The sequence below is a fragment of the Juglans regia genome, chromosome 12, assembly GCF_001411555.2.
Source record: "Juglans regia cultivar Chandler chromosome 12, Walnut 2.0, whole genome shotgun sequence".
NCBI classification, from domain to species: Eukaryota; Viridiplantae; Streptophyta; class Magnoliopsida; order Fagales; family Juglandaceae; genus Juglans; species Juglans regia.
In genome coordinates this window covers 4,296,602-4,321,466 of record NC_049912.1, presented here as the reverse complement: position 1 = coordinate 4,321,466, position 24,865 = coordinate 4,296,602, and the positions used below count along the sequence as shown (strand labels likewise).

Below are 24,865 nucleotides of genomic sequence, written 5' to 3'. Positions count from 1 at the left end.
AAGTGTCGCTCATTCATTTGGAAAAATAGTGGAATCTATTATTAAATTTTTTTTTTTATATGAATCTCGTATTTAGTTACTTATTTTAAAATGAATGCGCACGCTTGCCAATTCTAACGCTTGTTGTAGCATCAAGGCTTGTTAGGTGCATTCCACCTCAAACTTTGTAGATGACATCTGCAGAAACGACCTTTTTCTTCATACCAAATGCAGTCTCAAAGCTGCAAAATTATGGAACAATAACTACTTTTGCGGCCCCATTTTCCCTCCCTTTTCCCACAATTTTTTTTTTGGTTGCACTTGCACTCTTTTGATTATGTCGCAGTCCCTTTTTTGCTCTCTTTCTCTCCACCTTTGTCGCTGGTTTATATTCAATAGATGTATTTGTTATATATATATATATATATATATATATATAAACTATGACGGCAAAGTCATATTTAGCATGTAGCATACAAAATAGGCAATTTAAAGTAATGCATTCCACCCCAGAAAAACAGCAACAACAAAGTAGACAAGTTTTTTTTATGATACAACCGATGTACTTGAAACTTAAGAATCGGACCATGTAATATCCAAACCACCCCATTCTTCACGAGATACACCTAAGGCTTCCCACACAGCCTTGGAGGCATCAACAATGTTGTTGGGACATGGAGGTTGATAATCATGGTCTGCATCACACCCCATTGTTGAGTCACACTCGTCCACCACCATGGCCAACACGTTTCGCCCATTGGCACTTATGGTGATATTGTTAAGACACCTGCTCTTGTCGTTGAACCAACCCGTAGACAGCGCCACCACAGGTGTGTCATCAGAGTGGTACTGGTTGTCACATTCCGATAGACCACCACCATCTCCTCCATCTTCAAAGCTGTTGAGTGTGAGATAGGCCTTGGTGTTGCTAGAAACCGATGGTGAACATCGGTAAGTTGTGTACATCTTGCCTTGAATACAACAAACAGAATCATTCTCTGTGTTGCAATGTCCAGAAGGGGACTTCTTTCCCCTGATCCTGCCGCTTGGACGACATTTCTGAGCTTCAATGTCAAAACAGTTTGTCAATAGAAGAATGACTAGTAGGAGAAAAGACGCTTTTGAACACAAGAAGTTCCTCATTCTCTGAGTCTCTCTTTCCCTCTACGTATGTTCTTATGTTGAATGTTTGATGCATAGATGCAGTTTAAGTAGGTATATATACTCAAGAGTTGTTAGAGCATACATGCCTCTGATCAGAATACTACTTTGGACGAAATTAGCAAACAAGACAGAAATCAGGCTATTGAATAGAATAGAGTTTGAATTTAAAGATGTCAGGGAATGCAATTTATAAACAGTACAAACGTGCGAGACACGACTTTCATCCTCTTAAACTTAAAATCTTAACTTCCAGAATGCACCTTTTGTTTTTGAAAGATAAATTATATTTTCTTTTGGAGAGCTAACTTGTCTTTATTGAAATTCAAAAGGGTAGTGAGAATATTTGAGAAGTGTTGAGAATATTTGTAAATAGTTATGAGTAGAGATTGAAGTAGGTTTGTGGGTCCCATTGAGAGTATTTGTTGTTTGGATGTATGAAGTATGTTGAGTTATTGATTTTTAGATAGATAATTGAAAAATGTGTGGGTCTCATCAATGATTGATTTTTTTTAATGATGATTTTATTTATATATAATAATGATAAATATTATAGTGATTTTATTTTATTTTTTTTATATATAATAGTGATAAATATTATAGTGATTTTTAGAGAGACTTTGGTACGAAGGTGGTTCACTGTGTTTGGCATGTGGAGTATTTTCATCCGTACGAGAATACTTGGAAAGTGTTAAGATATATTCGCTACCTAAGATATATTCGCTACCTAAACGTAGCTAATTGGCACAAAATGAAGAGTTCTTATATCTGTTGACTTTTTAATTCGCTTTTTTCAAATAGATTGTACGGCGCTTATGCACTCACGACTACATATTTCTCTAATTATTTTAGAAGAAGCTGTATAATTATTTTGGAGCGAGCAACATCAATGACTTGATAGAAAACCGGCAATTCCTCTCCAAGACTACAACGAAACAAATAAATGCCGCCTTAAATAGAAGACCACGTACGTTCTACCAAGAAATAACTTATAAGCAAGAGTGCAACTGACTTCCCATTAAGCATGGAAACTCAACGACCACAGCCTCGAAATCGAACAATGTTTAAGGAAATTAATTAATGTTGAGATGATTATCCAATTGTTTTAATAACCTTTGAATGGAGTGAATTTTTGGCAAAATTGAACTTAAGAAAATAAGATCAAGTAGTAAGTGATAGAAAGTGTAGGAGACGGGAAGGGGAAGAGACAACTAATGAACAAAGCTAATATAATATCTTGAGTTTTGCTAAATAAATTTATGTATTTTGCTTAATAAAGTCACATGTTTATCTCTCTCCCACTCGAGAGTCTCTAGTTTTGAAAAGTTTGAAGGTATGTTTTTTTAGTATCTTTATTTTGTCGGGACTTCCTCTCTTATGTGTCGTTTCACCATATGTTTTGATTGTTATCTAAAAGGATCTATTGGCTGACAATGGATATGGAGAAGTGTGATTTTACACATTCAAAGTACGTTATTGACCTTAAAAATGGGGAATATTGTTAAGCTTTATTGGAGCCAATCTGCACTCAAGGCTAATTGGCTGCCATAAGATTTTAGGATGGGCCAAACTCTCCCTTAATAAGTAGACTCAACATATGAGATATTTAATTAATAATGTGAAGTGCATAGTCAAAGTTCGAACTCAGGATTTCTATTACGATAACATGTGAAATCATCACTTATTCCAAAATTTTAAGCTAACGGGGGAATATGCAGATTCAGAATCTATTTTTTAAGATTATTTTTTGTTTTGAAATTTGTAAAAACTGCATTTATTTTTGTATTTGAGTAATGATTGTATAATGATTATATGAAAAATTAAAATAGATTTTTTTTTTTTGAATAATGTTTGGGAATGAAGTTATGAGAAAATTTGAGAAATGTTGATTTTTTTTTTTAAAATTCTTGGTTGCCAAACAAGGTATAAATGTTGATTCAAAATTTTAATATATCATAGATTGTGACTTATACCTATCAGTCCTGCTAAAGACAATTGGGGGTGGAAAACCCCGTGGAATCGGCTTGCCACGTATATTAAAAAAAAGAAAGAAAGAAAGAAAGAGAAAGAAAACATCACAGAATAGACGAAACAAGAAGAAGGGAAATTTTGGGTCTGGAAGAGCTTTGCGTCGTCTTTGTGTGGGTGTCTGAAGATATGATTCAAGTCACAAAGTTGTTGTTGGAGTGAGTGAGATCTCATGCAAAGAATAAAATAAAAGTGAACTTTTTGGTGGAAGTGAACATCACAAAAGGAAGAAAAAAGGTTCTCTGTAATGGTAGTTTGAGAGAGAAAAAAAAAATTGGAAAAAAAAAGACTTTGGGAAAAAAGGTTCTCTGTAATAGTAGTTCTTTGTAAGACAAGCTATAGATCAGTTCAATCGCTCTGAACTGATGAAGTTTGGGAAGAAAAAACTTTTGGCCACTCAGCAACGCACAATTTGACAGAAGCCCGAGGAGATGAAACTCACACAGATGGAGATGGAGAAAATCAGTTTCAAAGGATCTTGCGAAGATGGAGATGGAGAAGATCAGAGGAGGAAGGGTATGTGGAGAAGATCAGAGGAGACAAAATGGCGATGAAATGGCAAAGTGGATGGGAGAAGGAGAAAGAGGAGGAGGAGGAGGAGACGGAAAAAGGGAAAAGCTTTGTGGTAGATCATAAGGACTATGGGCAAATTGTCTTCTTGAATGAAACGAATCGTTGAATAATTTTGAATGAAACTAACCGTTTCATTAAGCCTCCACGTAGGACACGATTACGCACCGGTTCCCCAAGCCGGTTGCATTCAACATTTTTCTATACCAGTCTATATATCCCTCTGAGTATTAATTTAGTATATGCATACTCTCAAGAATTCTACGTGCAAGGCTAGTATGCCCGTTTGAAAAGTATTACCAAAATAAAATGGTGGATATGATGAACTAACGACCAATCATTAATTAATGTATATATTGAAACTTGAAAATAAGAATTGCATTTCATAGAATGGTAACAATATTAGTCCAATGAATGTTATTTAATTTTATGAATTATTGTAGAAAATAAAATGAAGATAATTGCTATTTTTTGAAATGATATTATATAGGAATAACAATATTTTTAAATCTAAAAATAAATATACAAAACATATTTTTTTAATAAATTATTGTATATAGAGCGCTTGCACCAGGGCAAGCAACTGTAGCTAGCATCAGGGCAATCAAAAAGTGCTCGTAACCTAGGGCAACCACCTTAAATAGTAATAGTGCTCGCCCTAAGGTGAAAAAGTGTGAAGCTTGCCCCTATGACAGAAAAAATCAAGCTCGAGGTGATCATAAGTGTTCACACCCAAAGCTAGCAAAGAGTGCTAGCAACTTGGAATATAAGAAATTCAAGACCGAGACAAGCATAAGTGTTGGCATATAGGCCCATGTCTCTGAACAATTAATATGGCAGTCACTCTACCCACCACATCATGACTGGTCAATTATCTCGAGCAGTGTTTTGATTGGAATGCTGCTTGGTGATCCAGATCAAGGGTTCCTTTCTAGCTCTACTCGGTTATCCTGAGCACTATGTTGGTCATATTGGCCTTGCTCGAGACAAAGTTATTTTCTAGCTCCGCTTGGTTATCCTGAGTAGTGTTTTGCCTGAACTGGCCTTGCTAAGGTTGTTTTCTTGTGCTGCTTGGTTATCTCGAGTAGTGTTTTGACCGAACTCGCATGTTCGATGTAATACTAATTTTCTTACTCTACTCGGTTATCCTAAGAAGTGTGTTAGCCAAACTGGCATTGATTATGATCCTGAGCAAGATTATTTTCTTGTGTTGCTCGGTTATCCCGAACAATATGTCAGTCAGATTGGCCTTGCTTGGTGATGCAAGTAAGGGGTTATTTTCTTGCGCTGCTTCGTTATCCCAAACATTGTTTTGCCTGAATTGTCCTTACTCGATGATCACAAGCAAGGCCAATCTGACCAACACAATAGTCGGGATCACCGTGCTTGGCTAGCTAGGCCAACACAATACTTGGGATCACCGAGCATGCCAGTCTGATCCAAATATTGTTTGGGATAACCAAGCAAGGCAAGAATATAACCTTTGCATGACATCATTAGGCAAAACTAGTCCAGTCAAAACACTGCTCATGATAACCGAGGAGAGCAACAAAATAATTCGGGAGAGAAGAAATTCATGTCTGAGGAACGCATAAGCCCTAGCACCTGAAAAGGCCAAAAAGTGCTCGCACTAGGGCGCGCAACACCATCTCGCATTGAGAGAGAGAAGAGTGTTCGCGATTTGGGCCGAGCATCCTAAAGAGCAACAATACTCTACCAAAGGAAAGAACCTTAAAGAGCAATAATGCTAGCCCCAAGACAAGCATATGTCAAACATACGTCAACTCAACCACAACAACCTAATGATAGAGATGTCAAGGGCTTTTTCATCATCAGAGTCACTTTTTCGATACTACCTCGAGTTTTGAAGTTTAAGCAAGAGATAAGCTAGATGACCTGGTGGTATTCGGGGTTGCAAAGGTGTTGTAGTCACCATCCATAAGGACCAAGAAACTCATACTCACACTTGTAGAAAAAATAAAACGAGAAGAAAATTAAACAATGGCTTTGTTTCAAACACAAAGAACAATTTGGGATCCTATGGAGAGGAAACGTCTCACAGTTGAGAGAGTCGACAATTTTATGGAACGAAAAAAGAAAAGGAGAAGAAGAAGAGAAGCATTAGAAAGAGAATGGAGGAAGAGACGATTCTGGAAGGAAAAGTAAAAAGTTGTGTAAAGGCAGTAGAAAGAAGGCACCAAGGTTCTCAAATACAAGGCAAGCAAAACGACCAAAAAAAAGTCTCAAAGGTACATCTCCCGCTACACAACCAATGATATTTTAAGCAAAATCCTCAAGTTTTTTTCACATCTAGCATAGATAATCACGCAATTTCAAATCCGTAGTCATAGGATACCTTCATGCAAAGCAAAATAGACACACATAATAGGGATACCAACATTTCCCTCCAAAATAAAACCTAACCTAATTGGCTACTCAATTAAGTCATCAAACCGAGGAGCCAACCCTAAATATTTCTAGAGAGAGAAGCTCTACCTTCTCTCTATAAACCCAAACCGAAAACCACCTTAGAGGGGGGTGGGAGCTTCTGCTCCTCCTTCCCTCTCTCCTCCCAGATGCATTTTTCTCCATTTTTTTCCCGGTGTTTTGGGTTTTTTTTTTAGGTCAAAGCATGGAGAAGCGGCGTTTAATGTTTTCCAGTAGTCAACGACCACCACGCACCCCATTGCGGGGTTCCTAAAATGCCGATCTTTCAGACTGCCAAAGGTTTTTCTCCAAAAGGAACGGCACGTGATCCACACGTGCGGGTCAAAGTGCACGCGTGGCCTCCACGCATCACCACACAGATGGCTTTGCTGCCGCCACGCGCGGTGTTTTCTGCGGTCAACAATCTCGGTAGCTTCAGGATTGACGGTCTGGCACACTCCTAGTGTGGTGCGTGTCCTTCATGCACCTTTACAACATCCTTGCTCAACGTTTTTTCAGGTTTCAGTGTTTTTCAAGTTTCTATTTTGTTGTATTTCTGTTTTTTCGGTATTTTTTTTTATGTTTTTCTGTTCTGTTGTTTGTGTTAGGTAATAATAAATAGAAATAGGCTATTGGACTTGTTTGTCCATAGCAGGAGAACCCTCTCCTCCTTTGGAGGATGGAGGGTGGTTTTCCCTTTCCTTTTTTGGAGGATGGGGGGTAGTTTTTCTTTCTTCTCATTTGAAGGATGGAGGTTGGTTATCTCAGACAAACTGTGACTGAAATCGACGTTCTTACAAAGTCTCATATCTCAGAAGGTTTTGTCATTATAGAGCTTATAGAAGTTAAGACAATGTCTGGTGCAAATAAATTTGTGTGTAGGGGAGCCCCAAACAGATGAGTAATTTGGCTTATAATTTGGGTTTTTTTCTGTATTTATCAGTCAGAATTGTAACTTCGGTTTTATTGAATGAAATGAAGTCTATTTAAAAAAAAATAAAAAAATAAAACCTAATCCATCATAAAGTTCAAGGGTAAAAATATAATGTAGCTATCAAACACAAATCACTATTCATAGATAGACATACACTTTTATAATAGAGGTAGATATAAAATATGCAACTAAATGGCCATATTTTCATATCATCCATGTCTAAGTTATCTAATATTAATATAACTCAGATGGCAGATTAGGATGGAAGCCAACTCACATCACTATTTTATACTAGGACTCATGTCATCAAAAGCCCCAGAATTTCCTTTCTATCTCATGATTGTATTTGAAATCACATGCAAGCAAGTGTTTAATTAGAAATATCTGTCATATATATAGAGAGAGTTCACATTCTTTTGGAAACCTTGATAAAAAAATATGGTCAAATTGTTGTTTTTATTTTTTGGAGATATTTAGTCTTAAAATAGATTTTATAAAAGGAAAATACTTTAGCTACAGAGAAATTATACAAAAATAAATTCACAAACTGACATAACTTGTTGTGATACGTCAAATTGTAAAGTTATTTTTATTGTAAAGTAAATCTAACGGATCCCATGAAACCATGTCGATTTGTGAATTTACTTTTATATAATCTTTTTGTATCTGTAACGGTTCTTTTTATAAAGTAATTTGATATAAAATATTAGATGGTAAACCACCTCTTTTTAGAACAAAACAAAACTACAATGGTTTTTGACCAATCCTGATTGGTTGAAACGGCCAACGTACATTGTGACTTGTGAGAACGGAACTGAATTGCGAAATCCAAGGGAAACCAAGGAAAAACAATGGTCAAAATGCTAACAACTCTGCAAAATCCAAAACAAATTCCACAGCCTAATCACATATCTTGACCAAATTTGGGCAAAAAACAATTGGAATGCACTCCCATTAATACAAGGTGGCAGCAAGAATGTCTGTTGTGGAATCAATCAGCCCCATTAAGAAAAGCTAAACAAATCATCATAAGATGCCAACTCTTTAATTAGTTTCCTGATCCACCACAAGAAATCTCTCTCATCCCCAGCCTCTCTTTTATCTCCCCAGCCCCTGACAACAACCCAATTCTCTCGCTCCTCTCAACTCAAAACCAGACTTCTGAGATCATTCTCTCTCTCTCTCTCTCTCTCTCTCTCTCTCTCTCTGTGTTCTTTCTGCAGCTTTCCTTATCTTAATTGGTCCAAAGGGTTGATCCATCATCGGAGGATCTATAACATGGTATGCTCTTAATCAAAACTCTTTAACTAAGCATGCATGCATGTTAATTCTATGTGAAAAGTAATGGAGTGAAGCTGATTAACATGCATGAGGATTATTCATATGAAAAGTTATGCATGTCACATAGATAGATGTACAGAAGAAATAAGTGTTAATCTTAAGCGTGCAATGAAATGCTGCATACATTGATTATATACATATATTTATTTATAGATAACAGTGTTTTAACATTCTGTTTTGTCGATTTTTACCTTGAAATGATTATATAACTGTGACCTAATGGCTCTATTAATAATATTTTTCCTCTTGCAACTTTCCCATTGCCTGATACCAGGATCATTTTGTGTATAATGAGCTTTTCCTAGAAATGGATCCATCGATCTTTTTTTATTATAATAATAATTGTTAAATAATATTTTCTTCTCGACCGAGAAAAGATATATCATTTGTTCATTTTCTTATGAAAAATTCTACATACTACATCATCATTTTAGTCTTATCTGACCCACTATGATGAGTTGACATTACTCACTAGCTACTTTCAAATTATTTTTAGAAAAATACTAAGAAATGATTTGATAGTGATGAAAAGTGTCGTATTGACAAAGTGGGATGAAAGTGGAATATGAGTATAATATATAACATTACTGTTTTCTTATTCCCTACTATATATAATATGTATGGATAGGCAAATTCTTCGTCAGGAATGGCTGTACATGATGATTGCAAGCTCAAATTCTTGGAACTAAAAGCAAAGAGGAGCCATAGATTCATCGTGTTTAAGATAGAAGAGAAGATACAACAGGTGATAGTAGAGAAGGTTGGGAGTCCTGATGAAACCTACGATGATTTCACTGCCTCCATGCCTCCTAATGAGTGCCGTTATGCCGTCTTTGATTTTGATTTCATTACCATCGATAATTGCCAGAAAAGCAAGATTTTCTTCATTGCATGGTAATCCTGATCACTACTTGCTTAATTAGTTCCTTTTCAATTGATTAGCAGCAAAATCTTCTTCATTGCAGCTTTCATCTTCTTATAAATTTCTTACCTCCTTGTCTTTGTAGGTCACCTGACACATCCAGGGTGAGGAGTAAGATGCTTTATGCAAGTTCGAAGGACAGATTCCGGAGAGAATTAGAAGGAGTTCAAGTTGAGTTGCAAGCAACAGATCCAAGCGAGATGAGCTTTGATATAATTAAGGCGCGAGCTCTCTAAATTCTAAAGAAATCACTTTTATCTTCCAAGCAAGCTTTGGTCTTTCTAGGCCTATTGTTGATTGATTTAGAGAGAGATGTATACTTCTCTTCTTGTTTTCTTTTTCTTTTCTATTTTTTCTTTTTCCTCTCCATCTTTCTTTTGACTTGAACATTTTTTATTTGTTTGACTTGAACCTGAAATGGCAATTCATGTTACATTCTTTTGTTGAAGCTTGTCAAATGTAAGGGATTTCTTGGATGTATAGCATCATCACGAGAGTTTCCTTTTCTTTTCTTTTCTTTTTTCTTTTTTTTTTCATTTTTTTAGCAAAATCTTGTTCACAATGGATTCGAGGAAGAAATAAAGTGTGAAGGAATATGACAGTTAAAGTTGAATTTAATCATGGTGAGAACCCAAGGGAAATTAGCTCTTCTACTTCTAGCGTGTAATAATTTATGAGAGAAATGCTATTCTTCACACAAAATAAGCCACATCCAGTCACTTTTTTTTTTTTTAAAAAAATTTATTTAATGCCGAAAAACCTCTCAAAGGCAGGGTCCAAAGGACCCACCTCTGCATAGTAAACCTGGGTCCCTTGCCCCGCACCCTTGAAAGTTTTTTTACACGGAACTAGTTAAATCGTTGGCTTTACACTAAGGGATGTGGCCCCAAATGATTGTTTGCACCCGTGAGATGTTGAACCTTAGACCTTGAAGGGAGTGATACACCAAGACTAAGGCCTTCACCACTTGGGCAAACCCCTTGGGGTTTTCCAGTCACACTTGAACAGATGCAATGCATTTTGAACAGCTATGAATTTGTGTAGTTGATATAAGAAATCGTTGAAAATGTGACACATCAATCAAGTGTGACTTATTTTTTATAAAGAGTAGCGTATGTGTATTGCATAATATAAGGAACTAATTATGTAAAATCCATCGTGAAGTTGATACAGATGGTTTCTTACAACACAAGCTAGTAACCAAGCAATGGCTTCTGTCAAGAAGCAGCCATATTTTTCACTTGCCGTATTCATACCCAGATGTGCCAAGATCAGATTATATCTGAAAATTAAGAATTGGATTTATGGTAGCACTAATACCAAACGAACCTTATGATTTGTAAACATCTCTAAACTTGGGGTATTTCTATTGACAAACTAATTAATAAAAGATCAAAACAGTTACATTTGGCTGAGCAATCAAAAGTTACCTATACTTTTCCGGCCAACTCTAGGCGTGCCAATGACATGGGTTGATGGCACAGCTCAGCTACAATGGAGGAACGCTCACCCCATTCATACTAACCAATGCACCGTAAGAGCCGCAGTGACGGCATAAGCGATGGCGGTTCTCTTGATTGATCATGCCTTTAAAGGCACTTAAGACGTTGCTTCATTGTTGGACTACTTCCATTCTCTAAATGGCCTAAAACTGCTGTTTCATTAACTATTGACTTTCCTCCATGAAAGCTACGTCATGCACTTGCTGTTCATCTATTTACCGTCTTTCATTTTGGATGAAGAATGGGTCATATGCCTGCAGATCATTTAGAGCGATTTACAAACTCTTGCTGATGTGCTAATCGAAATGAGTAGCCCATATCTCACCTCACTATCTGAAAATGGAGAAGGCCTCAGTGTCTACTGGTTTCAATAGCCAATTGCTGAAAGGTTGACTTCCTTTAAAAAGTTTTGACATTGTCATGTATTCTTGAGCCCTTTGCTGCAAAGGAATTACTATGTCAAGCCCATTAAAAGAAGATAACAAATATACAGCCATTTTTACCAGTTCACTGAAATCCAATTTTCACCTTTTCATCAGATACAGCTGTTCAATACAATTGCTAAACCACCTGCACCCTTTTTTATTTTTTGTGGGTCAAATCACTAAATACAAGTGGTTGATTGTACATCCCAAATCTGAAGTCCAGTTCACGGTTTCTTCAAAAGGGGTTGCCAGAAAATTATGAAACTACATGCTAGCAGCTTTTGCCTCCCTCCCACTCATATTTGTACATTTCGCCATTTGATTTTCATTAATGATAGTTTCTTTGCAAGCTAAACAATAAACATCTTTCTTTGTAATCAGCTAATTAATTCATGAATATTTTATGATTGGTGCTCTCAGCATTTACCCTATGCCAAAACTAGAGTAATTTACCACAATAATGTCTAACTCTTACGAGAAAGATATGCCCAATGAGAGATAGAAGGGTAAGAAAACTTACTGAAACAAACTCACACTGGTTTCAGGTGAAATTTGAAAATCAACTGCTGTCTACCCATATCCCTAATTAATAAATCTCTTAATACTAGTACCGACTATTCTATCAGGTCATCATACTCCACTAGCGAGGTCACCAAAAGTCCACTATGAATTTTATTAAGTTAAAAATTCAATCACTATGAGTATGACCAGAAGACCAGAAGATGTTCCCTCAAACAGTAAACCAGATCTTAGACGAAGCTAGTGCATGGTTAACATTCATAAAATATGAAAAAAAACATTAAAGTTTAATGGTGGTTCATATGATTCAAATGCACAAGTTTTCCAGGAGAACTGAAACCACAACTTTTTTCTTAAGAAGTCCTATAGCAACCATGATTTCTGGACAACATAAAATCCAATCAATAACATTAGCAACATGCAGAAAATTAAATATTACCTTGAGTGCTCGATAAGATATCTCGTTGGCTGGGTATTCAGTTTGGCATTCATGTTCTAGTGACAAGAAAATCTCCAATAATCGCTTTCTGTGCAATAATAATGATGATTGTGATTTATGCCTTCTACAGGTGAAATTAGTTCATGTATATTTGTCAGCTTACTTGCATAGAGATGACTCTGTAGATGGAAAAAGTGCTCCTTTGGCAGAGGTGCCTTGCTTTCTTCCAGTGGTTCCAAGAATGACTTCATGCAAGCCAGACCTATTCCAACATATTGAATACCTGGCAATCACACAGAAACAGGTAACCACCATACAATTATAGGGTAAGGTGGACAACTAGAACGGATAAAATTCAGTTGAAGTACCCGCATGTTAAGGTACTCAAGGCTGTCTCAGAATGCTGAAACTCCTTTGGTGGTATTGGGGCTGCCCAGAATAGTGGCTGTGAATTGAGTTAAGATTAATGTTCTTATAAGCCCTATTGGTTTCCATTTTACAGAGATATTGCAGACTTTACAGACCTGGTTCACCTGAAAGGGGCTCGTTATCTCGTTCGACAACGGTTGGATTCGATCATATAAAGCTATTCTCAAGCAATCCTCTAAGCAAAACTCTTCAGGACTGTTTGGGGATCCTCCAACAGTAACAGAGGAAAGGTAAACAGGCAGAAGAAAGTAGGAAAGCAGTGCTCCTGAAATTAGAGAATGAAGGACATGATGCTATCAATACAGCACTAAATAATCTAGAGAGACTCACTAAAATTATAAATACCTCCCAAGTGTCTCATCCAAAAAAAAGCTCGTGTCAAGTGCATCCAAAAAAAATTTCACACATCAGCCACACAACCACACAATTTATAATAATATTGACTAGTATCAAGTAAATAACCAAAAACCAAAATGCTATCAAGATAAGATTAGTAAGTTTAACAAAAATGAATAAGAATCTAGGCTTCGAAATTGAATTACAGTTTGGCTAACATTGCCAACGGCAACCATCTCCGTCTTGGCCAAATTAATCTTCAAACCAGATACCGCTTCAAAACAAAGTAAAATGGCCTTCAAAGATTTGATATGTCCTGCATTTGCCTCACAAAATAACAAAGTGTCATCTGCAAACAAAAGGTGAGAAATAATGGTTGAGCCATGAATATCTCCCACCGAGAACCCTGAAAAGAATCCCCCTTCTACTGCCGCTATTACCATGCGACTTAGAGCCTCCATTACTAAGACAAATAAAAGGGGTGATAGTGGGTCACCTTGTCTTAGACCCCGTGAGCTATTAAAAAAGCCCACTGGATCACCATTAACCAAAACCGAGAAACGAGCCGTTGACACACAATACTTCATCCACTTCCTCCATTTTTCCCCGAACCCGCATCTACTCAGCATATATATCAGAAAATCCCAATTAACATGATCATAGGCCTTCTCCATATCAAGTTTGCATAAAATACCTGGAGTTCCCGACTTGATCCTACTATCCAAACATTCATTAGCTATAAGAACCGAGTCCAAAATTTGCCTCCCTCTCACAAAGGCATTTTGGGACTTGGAGATAATCTTCTCCATGACCATGCTCATCCTATTGGCCAGCACTTTGGCTAGTATCTTATACACGCTGCCCACGAGACTAATCGGTCTGAAATCTTGTACCTCTCTTGCACCTGCCTTTTTAGGGACTAATGCAATGAATGTGGCATTTAAGCTTTTCTCAAATCTACTAAAAGTGAAGAATTCCTGGAAAACCAGCATTACATCCTCACGCACCACCTCCCAACATTTCTGAAAAAAAGCCATAGTGAAACCATCTGGGCCTGGAGCTTTGTCTTTATTCATCTTCTTAATTACTTGATGTACCTCTTCCTCTTCGAATGGTCTCTCCACCCAAGCCATACTATTTTGATCGATGACCTCAAAGGCTAGTCCGTCTACTGAAGGCCTCCACGAATGAGGTTCTGACAACAAATGTTCAAAATGCCCAACCACATGCTCCTTTATCTCCGCCTGATCTGAGGAAGCATTTCCATCTATGTTCAAAGACTCAATAGAGTTAAACCTCCTATGAGCATTGGCAATACGGTGAAAGAACTTTGTGCTTTTATCCCCCTCACGAAGCCACAAAGCCCTTGACTTTTGTCTCCAAGAAATCTCCTCCATTAAAGTCAATCTTTCTAAATCAGCTACCACTTGAACTTTTCTGTTATTTTCATCCCTTACTTCTTCCAAGCCTTGTAGCTCCTGGAATAAACTCTTCTTTTGCAAGCTTACATTACCAACTACCTGTTCATTCCAAGACTTTAGATCCTTCTTCAATGCTTTCAACTTTCCAGCCAATACATAACTCGGATTACCTTCAATAAGATATGAATTCCACCATTGCTTGACTAATTCCACAAAACCCTCCATCTTTAACCACATATTCTCAAACTTGAATGTCCTTCTACCCCCTTGCACCCCACCGCAGTCTAACAATATAGGAAAATGATCAGAGCATAACCTTGGAAGTCTAGTCTTTGGGGGCTTCTTTCAAAGCTAAAAGTATTTGGGAGGTGGTGCTGGAAAAATTTGAGCGTAGGTTGGCCGGGTGGAAGAGGCTGTATCTTTCTAAAGGGGGGAAAATCACACTCATCAAGAGTACCTTATCCAATCTCCCCACATATTACTTATCTTTATTTCCCCTACCCGCTAGTATTGCTTCTAGAATAGAGAAGATCCAACGTGATTTTTTGTGGAGTGGGCTAGGAGAGGAGTTTAAGTTTCACTTAGTAGGATGGGATCAGGTATGCTCTCCTTTGAGAGATGGTGGATTGGGGGTTCGAAATGTGAGGGCGTTCAATAAGGCACTATTAGGTAAATGGTTGTGGCGTTACAACCATGAGAGGGGAACTTTATGGAAAGGGGTGGTTGATATGAAGTATGGTAGGGAAAGGGGGGGTTGGTGCTCTAAAGAAGGGAGGGGGACGTATGGTGTGGGGCTATGGAAGTATATACGAAAAGGTTGGTGCTCCTTTGTTAGTAATACTCGGCTACGTTTGGGAGATGGTAGTAGGATTAATTTCTGGCAAGATGTGTGGTTGAGAGACACGGCCTTGAAGGATGCTTATCCTATGATTTTTAGAATTGCACGGGAAAAGGAAGCTATGGTGGCAGATTTGCGGGTTATTAATCAAGGTTCACAGGAGTGGAACATCAGCCTTACTCGAGATGCACATGACTGGGAAGTGACGGTGCTGATGGAATTTCTGAATTTGCTGTACAACATCCCTGTTGCTGTCACAATGGAAGATATGATGGAATGGCGACATTCTAGAAAAGGGAAATTCTCAGTATGCTCTTTTTATGACTCTATTACTATGCATCAAAGGGACAATTTTCCTTGGAAGAATATATGGAGGACTAAAGCACCTACAAAGGCTGCATTTTTTGTCTGGACGGCAGCTCTAGGGAAGATCTTGACCATTGAGAATCTTAGAAGACGCGGCCTTATTATTACGAACTGGTGTTGTTTGTGCAGAAATAGTGGTGAATCGGTGGACCATTTACTACTACATTGTGAGTTTGCCCAAGATATTTGGACTTATTTTCTTAGTAGAATGGGTATAGCATGGGTGATGCCGGGTAGGGTGGTTGATTTGTTAGCAAGCTGGAGAGGGATCACAGGGACACTACAGATTGCAGCCGTGTGGAAGATGGTTCCTATATGTATTTTCTGGTGTATTTGGAATGAAAGAAACGAGAGACTCTTTGAGGACCATGAACGTTCCTTGGAAGAGTTTAGGAATTTTTTCTGGAAGACTTTGTTTTTGTGGGCCATTGCTATTGATTGGAATGGTCGCAGCTTCCATGATTTCCTTGTAACTGTTCCTAGTGCTTAAATAGGTGTAATCACATGTATACTTCTAGTGTACTTGGGCTATGCCTACTTTTATTAATGAAATAACTTATTACTTATCAAAAAAAAATTACAGTTTGGCATTAAAGGGCAAACCTTGAACTCCCACAACATTCCAACGGGCTATCTTGTCAGAGCAGCTAACTGATGACGTTGTATCACCCCGACCAGGCTTTCTCTGAACTGAACCAATGTGTTGTGAAGCAACACCTGGGAAGGAATCCATGCGATTTGAGTATGTAAAACCAAACCAAATAAAACATTCATCCAAACATCACAAAATATAGTGTAGAATAAAGCTATTGTCAGCAGACAATGTTGCTCACATTTTGGCTTTACCCTATCTACTGATGCATTTTTTTTTTTCATCAGAAGAAAAAAGAGTGTAAATATTACCAATTTACCAGAAAGTAGAGAGTCACCATCCATAATCTTACTCTTCACTAAAGAAAATATGAAATGTTGTAATTCAAGATGAAAATGGCAGTCTTGAGCACGTTTAGAAACACAATGACTACTATCTAACATGCACCATTAGCCCCCGGTAAAATTGACAGAAAGTGAAAGAAGCAGCTGCGAAGAATCACCCTAAGACTAGAAGTGAGGTAACATGAATAAACCAAACAAGAAAAAAGCATCCAAGTAATCTAAGAAAGCGGGAAGAGCCAGGAAGAGGAGGAAGAAGAAAATAACTACCATACTAATAGTTACCATTATTCTTTACCAAAACCTCCCAAGGTTCGCTTATGGAATTGTTGAGGTCGCCCATATTTGGTTGTGAATCCCTTTCTCTTGATGGGTTACAGTTGGGAGGAAACAACAGACAACTGAGCGAAGCAAACCCACCTACGAGAAACAAGAGAGTGATACTTCAACCACATTGAAGTTTGTCCAAAGACAAAGGTAATGTTATACCCAAATAGAAAAAAGAAAAAAGCATCATTAAGAATTACACGGTGGTTGTGATATGTAAAGATGTAATTGCCAACCAGGCTTCAATGTGTACTTTACTTGGCCAAGACTATCAGGGTCTAATTGAAAAGGCAAGTCGTTGATATCACAACCTTGCAACTTGCTGCTTCCATCAATGTAATTCTGCTTGCTATGAAAATGAGCAAGACCTTGAATCTGTGCATAGAAAAACCTGGTGCATAGAAAGGAAAACAAGAGGGGAAAAAACCGTAAAAGACCAACAAGAATAATTCAAACCCATTAAGAAAACTTCAGCTTTACATGTTATACCTCTAGAATGTAAAAGAACTCAAACCAAAGAAAGCTCAAATGACAAAGTTCATTAGACAACAGCGATGTAGAAGACGCACAATTCTATATCAATCTTCGACTTTAGTTACTCGAAAATTACACAACATATCCAACATATATTACACCAATACATGAAATCAAAGAATCAACAAAACCAAGCAAGTGCATAGAGAAAACCTCAGTAAAGCTCTCCGTGCAATAATCTCAGCGTGCGAGTCATTAACAACGTCTCCGCGCTGGCTCAGGAGCGAGCGCCCGATGCACTTGGTTCCAGTTCCCAATGCTACAACTTCCGGCTCTGAAATGCCAACATAAAGAAGAAGAAAAAAACAAAAATTGAATAAACCATCGGAAAGCAAACGGAGCACAGCTATCGATAGAAAGTGAAGCCGGGGAGACCTTGAGAAGGAGAAGAGAGGAGAAAAGCGGCCAAGACGGTAACTTCACGGCCCTGAGGCTTCCCTTTCTTTGGGAGAGAGTTATAGAGAGAGAACACCTTCTCTGCGACTCTCTCTCCCCAACTCGCCTCTGCCATGTTCACTCGCGACAGCTACAACGTCAGTGGGCCGAAGTTATATTGTCAAGTACACGGCCGGAGGGCAGCCCATTCTATTTGAGATTTCATAAATTTTAGACTCAAATTTTATGTGATAAATCAGAAAGGCACCAATGTAAGAACTCAAAACTGTGTTGAGCATTGCTTATTATAAATTGGTTTGATTTTATGAATTCAAGCAGGTTGGTAAATAGATTTTAAATGGATCAGGGTTTCTTGGTATTTATGACGTCAACATTTTATACGACGTAATATGTGAGTGAGTAGTGCTACATATTCTTACAGTATGGATTCTAGTAATGTATATTTAATATTTTTGTGGGCAAGTTGGTAGTGTAAAAGCAGGGGTTAGCCAAGTGGCAACTTATTTTTATAAATTTTGGACAATGGATGCTAGACGTATATATGCTCAAAACAGCATTTTTTTTTTCTAAGCAAGAAATTTATAGATAAATTAAGTAGTTACATGATACAAGATTCAATGGGGTGAGCGTCCTCAACAATCATCCCAAAACAAATAAATGCAACACTAGTAGAAAAAAAAGGATCTAGAGTAAAAAATTGGCTCTCACCCATTTTCCACTAAGGGAAAATCGCTTGAAGTGGTTTTTGTATAGTCTAATAAACAGACTATTAGACTGGGAGTAAAAGTTGCAGTGAAACGGTGTGTGCTGCAGCTTGTTTGTGTGGACTGGCTGTAGGAGTCTTCCACGACCACTTTGTCTTGATCTTCGGTTAGGGAAAGTGATGTCAGACAGAATAATGATTATTCTGCAGATTAGTTTCAACAGATAATTCACAAGAAAGAAGACAAGAGAATCACCCAAAAACACAGAGAAACGCCTCTAATGTTCAATTCAAAATTATCAAAATTCAAAGAGTGGTTCTGTCAACCTACAAGTTGGTTGTAATAGCGGAAAATCAACAGTATCAGAATTTTACCAAAAATTGCAAAATTCCAATAATCATGTCAAAATTAAATACATAATAAAAACAGTAATCTGCCAAAAATTTGGTCCAAATCAGGTTCAGAATCATTTTCTAAACAATAAATAAAATATTACCATAAAAAGTAAAAAATAACTAAAAATAGGAATTCTGAGGGGAAAGAAGTGGAATTTGGCCTAAAAAATGATACACACCAAGCGTAGCTGGTGCTCACAATGTGCGTGCCAAAAAGAGATTTTCGAATTGGGGTCATATGCGTGATTCTAATACGCGTAGCCAAAGTTATAACCAAAATACCGAAACGTGCTTAAAATTGCCCCAATCAAGGAAAGATCACGATTTTCTGCCATCTTTACGCTGATTTGCCACCTCAAGGTATTTTAGCACAGTCAACGTGCAATCCAACAACTCAACATTATTTGACTCGGATCCGCCTGCATAAGAAAGCAGGAACATAGGAACGTAGCAATCGGAGGATGCGTCGATGCGCCGGCATATGACCTTCATTGTCTACCACACGCACCAATCTAGGAAATAAGGCGATGGTCGAATTTGAGAGATCTGAAACTATTGATCCCAGTGGTGCCGCGCATGACAGCAGCAGGCTCTCTCTGATGTGGCGATGCGTGAAACTCAAGTGCGGTATGAGCTGCGCGTGAGATCGCTCTTTTGAGCAGTTTTCTTCGACCGTATGACAGATCGGCGGTTGGAGAGTCTGCTGGTGAGGTGCGTGGTGGTTGTAGGTGGATAGTAGGTAGTAGATCGGCACATCTTGTGCTACGGACGGAAAACAACAAAAAAATGAAAAAAAAAAAACTCTATGGACAGCTCCGACGTTGGTCAGACAGGAGGAGGGAGGGAGGAGCCGAAGCTCCAACCCCCCTTTGGGCAGAGGAAATGGAAGGATGCCAACCGTTGGGTAAAGAGAAAAGGACCTTGAGAGAAATTTATTAGCCCTTTCTTCGCTTACTTGGATTCTACTCCTCAAGATAGCATATTATAAAGTCATGAGCAATTTCCAACAGAAATTTCACGCGATGTGCGTTTAATCTTTTGCTTAAAAAAGTTAGCAGGAATTATTTGTGTTTTATTCAGCTCAAAAACATTTTTTTCCTACACAAATCAAAGCCCTGGCTAGTAGCTAATAGCTATATATATAAGCGTCCTTGTATGCTATGTTTCAATGGAACGGTCGTTTTTTTTTTTTTTTTTTTATTGAGGATTTAAATGACCATCAATGTGTGATATTGAAAAAGTATGAGAAAATCTTGAGGTTACACATACCGGAAGAGTTGGAAATTCAACACTTCAAAGGTTAACTATCTGGTTTGAGTAAAGTAGAATGGAAGATGATGAAACTTGACATGAGGTGTACGCTAAGTAGAATCATGATATTGTGGAAAACAAGTCATGATAGCAACAAAAATAGATTTTGAACAGGTTTCAGTGGTGAGAAGGTGAGAGATCTCGTTTGTTTTCACAACTTCTCTCGATTCATCTAATTTTATATTTTCTAATCATTACAACTTTTATAAATTCTAATATAAAATAAAATAAATAATTCAATTTTTTCAAATTCTAAAATAAAAATAATATTAAAAATATATATTCTAATAATATTTTATTAAACTTTTAACTTTAATTTTAATTCATCTTATCTTCTGCAAAAACTGAGGCATAGCCCCAATAAAATCATAAAAAAAAAAAAAAAAAAAAGCTATTATTAATTTGCCTGATCCATGTCTCCATCATCCACACAGCCTAAGTACAAGGAAGACCTGATGTACGTGCTTATCTAGCACTGAAATTTCTAAAGAGAGGAGCCTCCTATATTATACTGAACAAACCAGGTCTAATAAACAAAACCTAGTAAATGGTAAGGCGCCATTTCTAACTGCACTCAGCCAAAAAAATCACCAAAGTACTCTTAAATATGGCTTCAGTAGCTTAAATACTAAAAGTGAAAAAAAAAAGGTAAAACAACACAAGCCCCAGAAGCAACTTGTTTTTGAAGCATGTTTTAGAGGGGGCACATGAAGGAGTTTTCTGTCAACATGGCAGGAGGCATTGCATACTTATCTATGTCTTCTTCCAAAAAGCTCATGTCATTGTTGATGGGGAAATCAAACAGCAGCTGTATTGTGTTGTCTGAGGAATCCTCTAACTCATCAGAGCTTGACGAATCATACGCGGCTATCCTCTCGTCAGTGTAGGATTTGAAGCTCTTGCACTCAATATCTTCATTTCGATTTCTTCCTGTGGCTGAGGAACCAGCTAAAATGGTGCCAATCTCCGTCGTGACAGGAGAAATTGACCCACACTTGGTTGATGAAGATGCCTGAGAAACTGAGTTCTGGCAGAGAGTTTTTTCACCCATACTGAACTTTCTAAATGATTCTCCAACTTCGGAGTTCCATATGCGAAGAAAATAGTCAGAATCAGAACCTCCCACAGGAACTGGATTGAAGAGTGATGACTCCGTTGAAAGCCGAGCTTCAGCTTCAAGCCTTGCACTTTCCCACTGTGCAATGTGGCGAGTGGTAGGAGAAGCAGATGCTTTGATATTTGTACTGCAAGAGGTAACAGGCTCATGTGTTTGGGGGTCAAGGCCCATGCAAATGAGGCGCTTCTTCAGGTGAGTGTTCCACAAATTCTTTATCTCATTGTCAGTTCTCCCTGGTAATTGACAGGCAATGGCAGCCCACCTGGAAATTACCACAAGAGGATTGAACACACCGACACAGGACATGGTTTATAAAGCAAGTACCAACAAATGAGCCAGTACAAGCCGTTTGACACACTAAATCACGTATCGACGTTGACATGATTTTTTTTATTGAAAAGAAAAATAAAAGAATGAAAAATTTTGAGAGAAGAAAAGGTCCTCTATCTCACGAAAATTATTTCTGTCTTCAATTCGCACATTTTCATTTGCTTTATATGTCAACATCTGTGCGCAGTTTGATACGCGAACTTGCTTGCAAGAAGATTTTTCGACCTTCAACAAAATTTAACTTCGTTCGAGTTTCATATGTATTACAATACATATAGATCAACCATAAGCATGCCAATATAGTTTATTACAATTAGGGGTTCCTAATGACTCTTGAGGGTTTGTAGACCTACTTTTTATACTTTATATAATAGGATTGATTCCATTAATAGAGGCGATCACATTTTTTCTATAAATGCTTAATAATTATTATGAGATTCACTTCTATCTCTCTCTCTCTCACTTGAGGCCAGGGATCTTGATCATGGAATGAATACAAACCAAGAAGCAAAATAAATAAAGTACCGGTTTCCAAGAATTCCATGAAGCCGTATGACGAGCTTCTCTTCCTCGGGGGTGAAGGGGCCACGTTTGATGTCTGGTCGAAGATAATTTGTCCACCGAAGCCGGCAACTCTTCCCACAGCGAAGAAGACCTAGCTATGAGAAAGAGTAAAATCACAAATCTACAATGTTGCAAGTTCCCTTTCAGAGAGAGGTCATGTTATCCTTAGATGTTAAGAAAACATATAGCAGAATTGGCTCATGATGCATACAAAACCATATAAGAAAAGCATTTGGAGTTAATTATAAATTATAACCATTTATGTTGCGTTTAAGTAGTGATATCTTCTCAGAAATTATGTGAATAGTAATAAAAAAATAATAAAAAAAATGATAAAATATTAAATAGTACTGAATAGTAATAAAAAGTAATAGTAAAACAATAAATAATAGTGAAGTATTATGAAAATACTATTCTCAGTACCTAAACCAGGCCGCAGTTCTATTTTTTCAACTTATATCATTTTACTTTTGATAATCTATATAAATAGTCTTTGATCCCTCTATTCAACAATTACCACAATATTGAGTCCAATTCCAGTTCCCACAGTCGAAATTCAGATTTTCAAATACAAGTAATGGATATGCTTCTCGTTTATTTTTACAAAACTTCTTAATACATTTCATCTCATCTAATCTAATTTAATTATTATAATCTTTTTAAATTTGAATACAAAATATAATAAATAATTTAATTTTTTTAAATATTAAAATAAAAAAATTATTCTAATAATATTTTATTTTATTTTTAATTTTTATCTTAACTCATCATCTCATATACATGTCAAAAGAAACTTGACCGAAAACAGAAATGTCTTCAAAAGCACTTTCACTTCCAAAAGAAAGAAAAGCCTTTCCTTAAAGTTTTACAGGCCGTTAATGTAACTAACAAATCAAAACTATTCATGAAGTTTTGACCCAAATTTAAGTGTTTCAAGTGAAAGAGTCGTGTGTCTATCTCTCCTTTCACACGAAATCCTTAAATTGGAGTAAAAACTTTAGAAATGGCTCTAATTTATAGCTAACCAATTACTAGCACAAAGGAGAGAGCTTAAAACCTGCAAGATTAGGGAGAGACCTCCAGCTTCCATGCCCACCATTCTTGTTGATATACTCAACAAGAATCTCATCCTCCTCGGGAGTCCATGGCCCCTTTTTCAGACCCCTTTTGTCACAGCAGGGTGATCTCCCCATATATATGTATATATCTCACTCCTACTTTTCACCAACACCACCACAAAATACCTATACTAAAACAAGTAACAACCGCCAAAACAAACCCCTTCTGCCTATAAGAAACAAAAAAAAAGCAAACAAACCCTTCTGATTCAGACACCAATACCTCAAAACACTAACACCAACAGAACCCAAATAAAGCCCCCCACCATTTTCAGAAACCAGACACCAAAACACAAACACCAGATCAAGATCCAAGACACGTACGCCTTTAGTTCCCTGCACTTTTATAAACTACCACCCACCATGATGACTAAAACCAAGCACGAAAGACAACAGGGGTAAAAAAACAACAACAGTCCAAACAAGAAAAGGTCCAAGGAAACCCATGAAAGCCAAACATCTTTCAGAGAGAGAAAATGCAGACAGACAGAGAGAAAGTGGCAGTAAATGCTAAATTTTGGTATTTATTAAATTATTATCTTCTAGGGGAACTCGAGAGTGGTAATTATTGTTGTGTGCTTACAAAGGACGATTACCGGCAGGTTTTAAGCTATAAATGTTGGGAACAGACACATTGAATAATCGAATCATCATTGAGAGAAATAAATAGCACAAAACAATGAAGGATAATTATTGGAGACCTTTATTTTCTGAGGCTTTCAATTGAGCGGAGATGCTATGAGAGAGAGAGCATGCAGTGAATATGATCGTGAAAGAATTAATGGTGGATTCTATCAGAGAGGATAGACATTAATGTGGCTGACAGTGGCATGCAGATCAGGACGTACATGCACTCCAGTAAATGACGTTTTTTGCATCTGAATTTTAATGTTTTTTTTCTTTGCATGGATCCTTTTGGAAGACTGACTTGATTTTACCTGCCCAGTAATCTTATTTGGCTGGTAAGAAAAAGTTTCTTCTCAGCATAAATCTTACGTAAAAATAATTTACACGTTTCATCCATTAAATCATAAAGTTATTTATATTTTTAATGTAAATCTAAAATATTATATTAAGTGATGTTAAATTTCCTTATCTAAAACTTGCATATTGAGGTTATGTTTGGATAAAAAGATGATATAGAAAATTTTATAGATAATAATAAAATAATTTATAAATAATAGTAAAATTGTCAAAATAAAAATATTTTATTAGAAAAAAAAAATTTGAATAAGAATATTAAAAAATTAATATTATTTTTTAATATTATTATTTTTTGAAATTTGAAAAAAGTTATTATTATTTTGTGTGTTTTGTTTGAGAAAACTGTAATGATTAGATAATGATTAAATAAAAAATTTAAACTAAAAAATATTTTATGTTTGAATAATGTTTGCGTAAGGAGATTTTCCCCACTTCACAAAGTCCACTGGGACACGTCGCAATACCAAACCATAGGGTCGCTAGGACCATACTTGAAGCAAGGTGCCTACTAGGAA

At 37.0% G+C, this 24,865-nt stretch overlaps 4 protein-coding genes across 7 annotated transcripts; 1 reads left to right on the top strand and 3 right to left on the bottom strand.

Moving 5' to 3' along the window:
- Positions 1-552: 552 nt before the first annotated feature.
- Positions 553-1,122, bottom strand: LOC108986622 (putative ripening-related protein 1). Its single transcript, XM_018959299.2, has 2 exons — positions 993-1,122; positions 553-917 (listed from the first exon to the last, which is right to left on the bottom strand). The coding sequence occupies exons 1-2, from the start codon at positions 1,120-1,122 to the stop codon at positions 553-555; spliced, it is 495 nt and encodes a 164-aa protein (XP_018814844.2).
- A 6,993-nt stretch (positions 1,123-8,115) lies between these two features.
- Positions 8,116-10,240, top strand: LOC108986621 (actin-depolymerizing factor). The gene is made up of 3 exons (XM_018959297.2): positions 8,116-8,380; positions 9,069-9,334; positions 9,448-10,240. Exons 1-3 carry the CDS (start codon positions 8,378-8,380, stop codon positions 9,596-9,598), a joined length of 420 nt encoding a protein of 139 aa, XP_018814842.1. The 5' UTR covers positions 8,116-8,377; the 3' UTR covers positions 9,599-10,240.
- A 436-nt stretch (positions 10,241-10,676) lies between these two features.
- On the bottom strand, positions 10,677-17,973 carry LOC108986625 (tRNA-specific adenosine deaminase TAD1). Of its 4 annotated transcripts, none has more exons than XM_018959304.2 (11): positions 17,807-17,973; positions 17,585-17,705; positions 17,098-17,288; positions 16,856-16,990; positions 16,241-16,354; positions 12,772-12,941; positions 12,616-12,692; positions 12,411-12,530; positions 12,248-12,335; positions 11,190-11,304; positions 10,677-11,118 (listed from the first exon to the last, which is right to left on the bottom strand). In XM_018959304.2, the coding sequence occupies exons 1-10, from the start codon at positions 17,940-17,942 to the stop codon at positions 11,194-11,196; spliced, it is 1,263 nt and encodes a 420-aa protein (XP_018814849.2). In that variant the 5' UTR covers positions 17,943-17,973; the 3' UTR covers positions 10,677-11,118; positions 11,190-11,193. The 4 variants fall into 4 exon arrangements, 3 of the variants coding, with proteins under 3 accessions (XP_018814849.2, XP_018814851.2, XP_018814852.1); XM_018959306.2 differs by having other exon boundaries at positions 12,781-12,941; XM_018959307.2 differs by having other exon boundaries at positions 17,209-17,288.
- Positions 17,974-20,695: 2,722 nt separating this feature from the next.
- LOC109009038 (transcription factor MYB17-like) lies at positions 20,696-23,986 on the bottom strand. The gene is made up of 3 exons (XM_018989369.2): positions 23,306-23,986; positions 22,210-22,339; positions 20,696-21,616 (listed from the first exon to the last, which is right to left on the bottom strand). The coding sequence occupies exons 1-3, from the start codon at positions 23,439-23,441 to the stop codon at positions 20,932-20,934; spliced, it is 951 nt and encodes a 316-aa protein (XP_018844914.1). The 5' UTR covers positions 23,442-23,986; the 3' UTR covers positions 20,696-20,931.
- Positions 23,987-24,865: the final 879 nt, after the last annotated feature.